Genomic DNA, 12311 nt, shown 5'->3' with positions numbered 1-12311 from the left:
AATGTCGGTTTGACGTAACCTATCATAAGCGGAATATCATTGAATAATCTGAAGATTACGTTCACTCCCGTTTAAAATATAAGCCGACTAAGACCGGATGACTGAAAGCGTTCGCTGCTGACTTGCCGTCATTATGCTTTAATGTAACGTTGAGCAAAACGACCGCACACGTCTGCTATTGGACTGCTTGTGGTGGTATACACATCAAAGCCTTGTCTATGAGGTTAACTAATCGTTACTAATCTGTATCTACAAACTTCAATCCACATATAACAAATGCGTATGGTGATATACAAATGTTGCCATGATGGGTTTTTTTCTAGGTATTTCTTGTGGGTGATCCTGCGTGGGAAGGCACAAAATGCGTTCATTAACTTATATATTCCGACAAGTTAAGGGACAGGACAAATGTACAGTACCCCTCAATTATTCGGCACAAAATAACCCGCCTACAGGAGGTAAGCTCGGTCCCAACTTAGACCAGATTTGCGATTACGGATGATAACATCATCTCCACCTCCGTATTGGAATCCTTCAGCTCATTTTGTTCCAATACCCCGTTTACCCCGAAAACAGACTGCATGTCTTGATACCAGTATGTGTAAGAAAAAACAAGAAGCAAGTTAGAGGCGTTTCATTCTTATTGGAAATCGTTAGCAGAGCACATACAACGAAATACCAGAGTCTTGAAGCCGGGACACCCAGATTGCAGGTTAACCGTTAGGTCGTGAGCAGCTGACCAGCGGTGTGAATATTTGCGCCGGTGCAGGCGCTGTAAGGCGACAGTTGGCTGACTTCAGCTTGGTTGATATAATATCGTGCAGAAGCTAGTGTATGATCAAAAAGCAGAATCAGCACAGAGCAGATAACGCTGAATACATTTGGGGAAACTAATGGCATATGGTGGGATCAGGTAATGAAGCGTCCACGTGAAACATAGCGGCTACAACAAAATGCAATATTTTGAGAACTTTTCGCCTACTTCAATGAAACACAAGGGATTCTTTTGCCCACGGCACCGATTTATGCCATGAGCATTGTCTCATTTCCTAGACCAAACACCAAGCTCCCACGTCTCTGTTATCTTTTGGAAGAAATTCACCTAGTGAGTTTCACCCGTGGCATCGTTCCCCAAGTAATTCACAGTTATGTTTAATTTAGTACTGTTGAAAGTTTTTAGCGCCTAGTTCTCGATACTGCGACTTATTTTCACAAAACAACTACTAGTGTGCAAATCAGAGTACTGAAGTAATAAAATTCAATTCAAGCTGTAGTGCTCCTTCATAAAATGGAGATGTGTTTCATCTTTGGTGCGTAGGACAAGATTTTGTATTTTCGGCTGAATACACGTAGCTCTTCAACCGCATTATGGGGGTTTTGGGAGCTACATGTGTGCCGCCTTTGATATTGTTGTATTATACAAATAAACAGGTTTTTTTCAGCAAAGTAGCACACGTCCGATTCCCAGGGACCACATAGATCGTGATATTGCCCCAGAGTTAGAATAGCTTGCGAACAGTATCGTTACTTGTTGTTTACAGAAGTACCTCACGTCGCTTGACTATGGCTGCAATTCTAGCTGTGTCCTTTTAGTGACAACGGTCTGCATCTAGGAAGGTTAATCCTAGATTCGCAAAAAAATTTTGCTTTCTTTTTGCGATTTGGAAAACCCTATCGCCATTTCTATTTTCTGTTAGCATAACATCCTTTCATCTTTGGATTCTCTTTCAAAGGCCACTACTTATCCCAATGGTTATGTTACTTCGCTTCGGAGCTCTCTGTCAACACACCAGTAGATATGACAAATAACTACCTCGCTATTATACATCTAATTAGTGCGTCATTTTGCTCACAAAATTCGCCGGAAATTAATCTGTTGCATATTCATATTGGCCCTAGTTAATTAGGTGTATTTTCAAACCTTTCTACGGTTAAATGAACTAGTGCCGGATGACAAAACTTTAGATTCTCAATTCTTTATGGCGTGTAAATGCTTGTGAACGATACGTGCACTGTGGCAGAAAATAGTCAACTTGCATGTTTAGTAAAAGTTCTAGTTGTTTGAGATGTACGCCATATGTGTCACTTTGTTCTCCTTAAGGTATATAAACATTAACTCACCCACTCCGTCTACTGAATCAAGCGACAACGCCTTTATTTCCACTTGGCCATTTGAGTTGCCTAACGAACGGCAAAATGTTTTCATTCATGTGAATTGTGTTGAGTGTTGGATTTTTATTCTAAATAAATAGGGTTATGGACCCCTTTCAAGTAAGTCATTTCGCTTCTCAAATCTCGCATTATCAACACTCACCGAATTTCGCAACCATTATTTTGTTGACGTCTGCTTTAAACTCTTATTCATTTCCTGAGCTTATTTATCGGTGGATACCCAGGGTCGTCTCTTTTTTTATCAACAGCCATGGCGCTCTGCATTACGGTCTACATCTTTTTGTATTACCCAGTGAGCCAATACGCATTTCATGCAACCGATGGCCACTAATTTCTTTGATAGTTCATGTCGTCTTACTGCTTCCAGCTATTTTTCAACTTCATTCCGATTTTAAACATCCTTCAGAATATATTTATTTCCAGTCCAAGGAACATAATACTCCTATCTACCCTCGTTAGACAGACGTTGTTACGCCTGAATGATTTCTTGTTTCCCTTCTTTTGACAGCTTCAATTTCCTTCATCATATTCTAGCAAATATTTTGACCCAGCTCAGTGGGATTGAAGTTAAAACAAACCGGAATTTTAGTTTTGCCTGTCAGGATCTTGTAAATTTACACATCTGTGCCACGTTGATGAAACGGATAACTGTAGTGAAAGTAACCGGACAATTATTAGCCCTCAATTTTTTTTAACTTTTGTTAACAGTATGAATAAAACTAACTGCAATCTGTTCCCAGCCGGGCTCAATGAAACAATTCAATAGTGCATACTGGCAAGCCTTTTTAGCTTGCACTCCTTCACTGAAATGTTCAGAATGAGAGTAGGGCGAAAACGACATGATGATCAAATTCAGGGCAACTGTAACGAAGGTTTTTTACAACGGACTTAAATGAGAAATAAAAAATCTTTGATCGCCCCATCCTTCCATAATTTTAAACGAAACGATTACGTGCTACTGCACCCTATGACCTGTATCCTCCGAAGAGCGCACACAATGACATTCACTAATACAGTCTAAGGCGTCAGAATGCCGCATAACGCAAACAGAATGACCCTGAGTAAACAATACCGCGTAGAATGGACGGCCACCTGCGACTGACCGTGCAACGGTCCTCAAGGTTCCGATTTTTTAAACGTTTCCTTCAGTCGTATAACAGGGTATCACTTCTGCCGCTAAGACAGTTTTTCACAGCAGAGTAGAAAGAACACTGCTCACACTACACAATCTCTGACAGTTCACAACCAGTTTTGTTCTCCTTGGGGCTCACCAGATAGGCGAATTCTTAGAGTTTGCGTCAATCCCACATACTTTTAAACTTTCTGTCCCATTTTGGTGTACTTAAGCTTTACTCGTGCCTTCTTTCTTTAGAGAGGTTTTTGGCTACCAGCACCTGGGTTGTTAATCAAATGGAGCTCCTTACATACGCACACGGGTATATTTTTTGCACTTTGTTAAAACGAGTGAAAGAGCCTTGAGCATGATTAATTTTCGAAAGCATTTGATCAACAGACAAAGTGCTGCGTAGATCAATACAGAACAAAAGTCAGCGAAGTGTACTTAGAAAAGCTAGGCCAATTTTTGATTTATTTCCCGTTTGCGCTACAAGCCGGATGCTTGGAAATCCGCTAGCACAGATGAAACTTATGCTCATGCCACTGTTTTTGTTAGGCTTGGACAGAAATCGTATGACTGAAATTCGGTCACTAATTTTATTGTACCAACTAAGTCCATTTTCCCTTTCGTAATCGAGTTTATTCTCTCGAACTTGGTTAGAAGAAAGCTCAATGTCCGTCTATATTTCGGAAGAAAATGCCCTGTCTATTTCATGAATACGGATGAGTCTAGGAGAACTTAATTTTCTTAGAGGACATTCAGACTGACTAGGCTATCCCAGTTTTTAGCAAACCTCTAGAAACTTTCAATGTTATCGTAGTTTTTTCAGAATGCTTTTACTTTCTGTGTATTGTTTTAAATATTCTGATGGACTAAGCTGAACAAGCACTAGCCACTACATCTCGATAAACCAACTGAGTAGCTCCAGTTTTCATCCATGATCAGCTAATATCCACTAAATTCACGGGAGTTGATATTGTTTTTCAACATCCATAAGATATCAAGCGAGTTATTCTCAGTAATATACAGGATATAGAATATATATTATATGAATATAGTATAGTGTGTAGTTGAAAGCTTCAACTTTCTTCACTATATGGGGTTTCTGTGTTTTGAGTCAGCCAGTAGGAAGTTGTAAGCTTGCCGTCTATACCACTCAGTTTAGTTACCCTACTGCAAGAACCACTAAACTTTACATCCATGTTGCCGCCAGAACTGTACCTTAGGTGTTCTTTAATTAGTAGGTTACTTCTATTAGTGATAACTTCGTAAACGAGACAGCCTCATACATATACAGAAGAGGGAGACTGAGAAATTACGGGCAAAAATTTAGACCACCCATTCCATTTCCCCCAGTCTGCTCAATGAACGTTAATCCCTCACATACTGTTTGGGCATCCACGACTGGAGCCATAAGATTGATCAAATATCCAGACATCAAGAAAGCAATTATCCCTTTTTAAACCCCATTTCCACATTATTGTTTACACTACTGGTTGTGCCTGTAAAAGATTTTCAGGAAAAGTGTTCACAGCTTATTGCTGGAACTCAATTTTCGAAACTGCTTTGACAGAAACTTCAAACGTTTGGGGATGTTTCCAGCACTTTGATGTTTTGCAAAATGTAGCCTAAAGAACTCAAAACCGGACCGCTGGGAGAAAAGTGAGGAAACCGGGCAAATGAAGTACCTTGGGTATTTCACAATTTCTTGATTTATGTTCATTCAGAAGGAAGTTGACTTCTGCAGAATGTCAGGCTTGATTTATTGCTTCCGGACTATTTTGAAACAAAAGGTAAACGGACGAAACTATATGTGGAGGAAAATCCAAGGCAAAATCAGCTTTGTATCGAACCATTTCCCGTCATAAGGTTGCTCGAATGAGTGTAAAACGAGACGAGCGTACCCTGCCACAAGAACACTCAATTAGGCTTTTACAAAGCTTCGAGCTTCACAAAAACATGGCTTTTGCTTCACGGAATCTTTCAGTCTAGCAGTCATGACCACAGTGTTAGGCCACAGTTAGATGAGGTCCTGCTATGCTGATACCAAACACCGTACCAAAGCAGTAATAGATGTGGTCGTTGGCTTGTTCGCTGAGCTGGGCAATTGATTGCAAACGCCACAGTTAGATGAGGTCCTGCTATGCTGATACCAAACACCGTACCAAAGCAGTAATAAATGTGGTCGTTGGCTTGTTCGCTGAGCTGGGCAATTTGATTGCAAACGTTTCATCACCAATCGAGGTGACATCATCAGTGCGTTATTGTGGAGCGTAGTAGCGGTGGGTTGGTGGTTGTACCAATGTCTGTTTCGCTTGCCTGTACAACATTACGGATATTCACTAAATGTTTATATCAGGAGGCATGACCGGCTTAAACGCATTTGTGGTTTTATTTACAAGGTGATGGGTAGCTCGTTGCCCTGGACCTCTTTGTGCGGTTAACGCCTGGGTGACTGATGTCTATGGAAAACAAGTAGTGATTTGAGTTTCTCCATGTTTCAATAGTTCGGGGTGTTAAAATCACTACTTACTCTGATTGTCTTGGAAGTATGCAGTGACTTTTTCTCTAAAGATAACAGCCATCCCAGATGGGATGTCACCTTGTTGACCTTAGTCACGTGCGTGCAATAGTATTTCCACGGAGTCCAAGTCACATTCTCGAGCATGAAAGCTATTGGGTGGTCTACCATTGGTTCAGCACTTCGTGCGACTTAGCATCCGAGCCCAGTCCCTCAATTTCTCTCAGTCCTATCCTTTAGTGAATTGAACAAACATCTATTGACAACTTTGGACGCTCGGAGCTGGCATCTTATATCAAACTTTCGTTCCTACTATTTTTCCAAGTAAATATGTATAAAAATGATCCTCCCATGAATGAGCTTGAACGATATCCAAGATGTTGCAGTACACACTAATTGTATGGATTGCGAAACTCCCCTGCAGTTCAGCCGCGATTTTTTCCACACAGGATTGTGTGCGGATTTCGTAAACTTGTCAAGTAGTTTAAGAGAGAAACTGGTGTATATATAGATAACCAGTGATTTCCGAATCGGGACGTCATAGAAGGTGGTACAAAGTGATCTCGCTATCTTGACAATATTTAACTGAGTGTACTGCGCACAAATCTTGGGTTTGAAGGAGAATGGTGTTCAGAAAGTAATTTGATTTCGCAAGCATTTTTTAAACTCAAACAACAGAACCTATCGTTATTGGAGACAGGCAAAAAATCTAACGAAAATTAATCATGTCCGGATGAGGTAGGGGAAAAATATATTTGGGTCTTCCCTGTAATGACATACAGAGTAGCCAATTCATTCATTAATATCCTTTATATGTTCTTAAGGTTTATTCCAAGGGCATATAATTTGAGATTACTTAAACTAGTGGCAGCCCGAATGCATTACGAAATGCTTTGAGAAATGCAGTGAATTCAGCCAAGCACAAGCGGTTTATGTATGATATTTTCAGTGTTCAGCGTAACGTCGATGTATTGACCTACACATATTTTGTTTGCTGAATTTTTATTAGTAGAGGGAACATGCAAATCTACCAGCGGTCTGGTGACAGCTCACTCGGGTGACCGTCAGCACAACTCAACCGGCTTAGTTCTCAAGTTAATCGTGTATGAGAAATTATCTATTCAAATTCAACCCATTCAAAACGCATCACGGGGGACTGGTCACATGAGGCAGTTCTGATAAATCTAGACAAAAGGCGGTCCACACTGTTGTCAAGGAGAATTCAGCCGGTAGCTTGCGCCAAACTTTCATGAAGGCTGCTATTCTGGTCGGATAAAATGGGAAAACTGTGAGCTTTAGGTTCTCATCAGCAGGCTAAATCTCAAAATACCGTCAGTTAACAACATTCCCACGGGTCCAGTACGCCCACAGTTTTACCTTCTATAAAAGCAACTAACTGTCAGTCTTTGTGAAGAACCCCCTTCAAAGGGATAATTAACTTGTCACTCAATGTCATCTCTCTCCATTTGCGGAAAAACTGATAGGGCGATTAATTATACTGAGCGATTAATGCATGTCGTAGCTCCCCCCTTCAGGGTGGATTATTATTCATTTCATGGGTTATTTCAATTTTTTTAATTGCACCGTTCCTACTTTAACACATTTTCACATGACAGAGTGTGATTACATGATCCGAAGTCACGGATTGACCGAGGCCACATTTGAATTTCCTACACACAAGAAAGAAAAGCCGCTCTATCCAAATCGTGTGTGTTCGTTCTATTTTCTCGGATCAGTTCACGCACAATACATTGAAGCTGTTCGAATTGGGTTCGAGGAGTTGCAGCTACCGAAGCCGAGTATATCAAAACAAAAGTGAGTTCGCTTTTACGCGACAAATTTCAGAACAAACTAAAATACGATATGAACGTTCTGGTAAACGTGAAGGATAAACTAGTGAAAATGTCTTTTGGCACATTATTTACAAGCATGTGCATCTTCGGAATGAATATGTCTGGATCTTCCTCTTGCATCTTTCGTACCTCGTGGAACCATGCAGGCGTAAAACGATTTCTGGTCGGCAAGTCATGAATAAGGTTGCTTGTTACATTTATCTTGAATGACTTTGATCCGTTAAAGCAGTATGTCAACAGAGAAAATACCGAAGTTATATTCGGTGGCACTTTATGGCGACGTTTGACCAAACCAGCTTTTGGTGCTTGTTTTCGAGGCTGTTTTAAAACGATGTGCGTTCTGTATGTGTGTGAGTTCCGTGTGTAGAATATTGTGCCCTTCTAGTACAGGCATTTCACCGACTCAACGAAAAAATGCCAGTTCTAAATGCATAGTCTTTAACACTTGAGACGCGATCTTTCGCGTACTTAACGTTTCAGGGCCCTTCATATGATGCATTTTCAGTTACATTTTGCCCAGTTACGCGTCACTTGTGGAAGATATTTTGATTATTTGGAAAATGGCTGATTATGGTACCGTAGTTATTGCGCGGTATGGAACGATTAGGTCGTTACTCCCCCTTTCACGCAATTGCTCAGCAAATCAAATTGTGGAGGAACGACATTGGTCTCATAGCTAGGATTAATCTTTGGCTATTGCAGTTCAGGCACGATGCCCTGGTGGTATGCGAAACGTACCTATAGAACTGTTGGTCATCTTAAGTTCTCTAAAACTATTTTTTGAGCAGGAAATAAGTTTTGAGTTTGAGTATACTGCTAAAACGGTTGCCAGCAAAATGTACTTGAAGGTGCATTGAGTTTCAGGAGCACACTGATTTGCTTAGCACTCTAAAACTTTGGATTTAGCAAATTCAATGGTCAACTTTTAGAACAATTTTTTCGAAGTTTATGATTTTCGTAATGAAAATTTAGAGGACACTTAGTACACCATCTGTCACAATTTCTTGACCGTGGTTGAATTGGGTTTACATGAATACATGTACATTTGAAACATTCCCAACCTCAAAGTCTAGACCATCTCAAGATAGCTCCATGATTGGCCGATTAATCGAAAAATTCTGAACCCGCAATAAGTTTTCGCCATCCCAAGACTTTGTCTAGAGCCAAAGGACATGCGGAAGGCGGACTCAGATATTAAGCACGATAGTAGTGTGTTCTACTGTTCCCACTAACCACGAGAAATCTCAAAACGTTCGATATTTCCGATTAGTAAATATAGTAAGCGGCTTCTCGTTCCATGAAGTGGTTTGTGGATGACTTTCCTCTGAACGGCAGTGTTATTTTTTCGCCACCAGTGCCGCTGCTACATTGAATCCATTTTGTGCAAATCCTGACAATCGTTGTTCACTAACGTCTGGAAATATCGTACGAGGTCACTCCACCACATCATAGACTCTGTTTGCTTTCTGCTGGTGAACAAAAAAACAGATGAAATTGGAGGGAAAACCATTTTATTAATGGAAAAATTCACATTTGTGTTCGTTTTTTTCAATTATACACGAGTAGTGACTCGGTACTGCCTTTTGTAGCTGTAATCATGGATTTCTTGCCGTGTACGGAAGCCGTTCGTTCAACAGTGTGTACCAGTTATCCGAACCAGGTGCGGGACCGACTTATGCATTTTCCGAAGGGACCGTTGCGGCCGACCATGTATGGTGTGACCGGGAAGATCAAATGCAACGCCTAATGCTATCAGCAGATTCAAAGCATTTTCCGATTGTCGGTCGTTACTCGGTACTTGTATTAAAACTAAACTCGACAGGATCAACATTGCCGGGAATGTATGCCAGCTTCCGTCTGCGTTACCGCTTTGAGCGTGGTAAGTTACGACTCGATATTTTCAAATTTTGTATGAATACCCGATTACTCTTAATGCAATTCAAAAGTTAACTACAGATTACTAAAGTGTTTTCAGTGTTGCAGCAGGATAATTGCCTAAATTTGACTGAGTATTGGATTTTTGGAACACTTGATTTCGAATATTTGAATTACTTTGGTGACGAACAACAAAACCTCTTGAAAATTCCCAGAATCCCGAAAAATCCTCAATACTCTTGTGATTTGTGATTTATTTCCACTGAATGTTTTTCCGGTGCACAAACTTCATTTCGAGTCAAAGCATGTCAATTAGGGTCAGTAGTTTTTGTGAAAACCGCGACCTGACTGGGAGGGCTATGCGGGTTCCAGATGGACACTCGGGGCGCCAATGTTACCATTGCGTGTCTTTGTTATAATTTGTAGACCACTACTAGTAAACAAGAGCTTATGGTGAGGAGTTTTTTATGATTACAATGTCAAAACACAGCGTATTATATTAGGGTTTGGGAATTCTTTAGACAGGTCGCCAACGGCAACCGAAACGTTGGATTACAACAACTTCATAATTATAAACCTTAGTATACGGTGCACAAACTTCATTTCGAGTCAAAGCATGTCACTTAGGGTCAGTAGTTTTTGTGAAAACCGCGACCTGACTAGGAGGGCTATGCGGGTTCCAGATGGAAACTCGGGGCACCAATGTTACCATTGCGTGTCTTTGTTATAATTTGTAGCCCACTACTAGTAAACAAGAGCTTATGGTGAGGAGTTTTTTTATAATTACAATGTCAAAACACAGCGTATTATATTAGGGTTTGGGAATTCTTTAGACAGGTCGCCAACGGCAACCGAAACGTTGGATTACAACAACTTCATAATTATAAAAAAACCCTTAGTATACACCACATGGCGCTGAATATTTTTAACACCCTTTGAGCTGATTTTGTCCCGGAACTCCTAAAAATATTGTGGCATTTCTACGCTTCTTCCGCCATTGGGAGGGAAAATTTGATGCTGTTTCATAATTTATGACGGAGTCACGAAAAATACAACCGCATATTTCCTCTCACTAAGATTAAGTTTTTGACCTCCTGCTTTTATTTGTGCCACAGGAGTAAATTATTTACCCACTATTTCTCCACTTTATTTCCCGCTAGCTGATATATATTATTAATCATACTCCACTTCTTGACAGTCTGATGAATCTTATTCCTACTGTCTGCTTCTAGAGGTCATAACTGTGGAAAGCTAAATATGGTAACTAACGTACGGAATCAGATGTGGGTTTCATACTCGCGTGTGTTCTGCCAATCACTCAGCGTCAAGAAATTTGCTATCAAACGAGGAAGCTATATGTGCTTCACGGGACAAAATCATAAATGGAGGCAAAAGTCTGCGAAGTCGTTCATTTAGTACCGCTAGGCAGAATGCGGTGCAACTATTGTCTGAATGGTGTGAATTACAGTTTTCCATATTCACCAAAATGTCCTTCACATGCACCCGGTAATTCTAGCTGAGCCAGTCGGATAGCACGATGTCTAATGAATGTCAACCCTCCAAAAGCGAGCCTACACAAAAAGTAAAAGACCCCGAAAATCGGACAAATTTTTGTATGCAATTTCATTAATAAGTGAATCGATTAGCGTGACATGAACCGCATGTCTGAGGAAGAATTCATCTTTCTTCCTGCCAACAGACAGTGCAGTGCAACCTACTAATTGCCATAACCAGGCCATTAAGTTTCATGGCCGTTGAGAGTTGTATTCAGTGGCCACACCACCTTGACTCGCAACAGGCTATTTCGTCCCTTGATTAGATAATCAGATCGCGCAATTTATTTTTTTATGAGCCTAATATTAATAAAATGAGAAACAATTTGATTTCCAAGACTACAGTCCCACTCGCAGCACTGTTTATGCCGGACACCACTATCATCGTTTTCACATTCTATATACCAAAACTCACGTGAACAGTGTCGTCCAACAAGTAGATACAACTGTGTTTGAGGTTGACGACTCCTTCAAATTTTGTCGTTTGTCAAAGTTTCTGGGCAAATGAACCCCGAAAATTTACAAGCATTTGGCCAAAGTGAAGCATGTTCGACATCACAATAAGTAACACAGACGTGCGATTTTATTCCGTCACCAATCTCCATGAGTTTTACGGGTTGATCATAAACCGGGTCTATGAAAGCTATCCTCTCATCGGTCGATAATCAAAGCTACATGATTTCCTATTATTCAGTGCTTACACTAAACAACTTTCAATTCAAGCGCATCTCCGTTCAAATACAATGTCGCGTACTTTAGAGAATAGTCCAACAAACACATCAATTTTGGCCTGTCTTAGATTCGTTCGCCAATTTTTTTTGTTTAAGTTAGAGTGGCACAAAATTATCTAAGATTTATTAGTTGATTCGGATACTCCATACACAGAAAGTGACCTACATTTAAACGACCCTGTTGTAATTTATCACCGACGAGGTGTCAGTAACGGACCGTTTAATTATTTTGCCAGAAATTATTCGCACCCTTTTGAAAGCGTAATTTATATCGTTTATTATGACGTTTCAAGTCGAAAGCGCTTGATTTCTTCTATCAAAGTGTTGTGTTTACACTGTAGTAACCATTGTCTTCTATTTTTCACACCTCGCATTTCCTTGAAGAGAGGCAATCAGTTCCTTAAACTGCGCTTATTCGTCCCTGAATAATCTGGTATTTAGGCAAAGTGCATTTTAAACACCTAAATCTTAATTTGAATGTATTTATTT

General features: G+C 40.3%; 1 protein-coding gene across 1 annotated transcript in view; it reads left to right on the top strand.

Moving 5' to 3' along the window:
- Positions 1-7419: 7419 nt before the first annotated feature.
- T265_03069 (hypothetical protein) overlaps positions 7420-12311 on the top strand; it is a gene marked incomplete at both ends in the record, with an annotated part of 31532 nt that continues 26640 nt past the window's right edge. Inside the window, 2 exons of the mRNA XM_009167474.1 lie at positions 7420-7625; positions 9253-9542. Of these exons, the coding sequence (XP_009165738.1) occupies positions 7420-7625; positions 9253-9542 (496 nt within the window). The remainder of the gene's footprint in view (positions 7626-9252; positions 9543-12311) is intronic.

This window comes from Opisthorchis viverrini (assembly GCF_000715545.1).
Source record: "Opisthorchis viverrini unplaced genomic scaffold opera_v5_42, whole genome shotgun sequence".
NCBI lineage: Eukaryota > Metazoa > Platyhelminthes > Trematoda > Opisthorchiida > Opisthorchiidae > Opisthorchis > Opisthorchis viverrini.
Note: the sequence above shows the minus strand (reverse complement) of the source record. Positions and strands in the feature narration are given on the sequence as shown.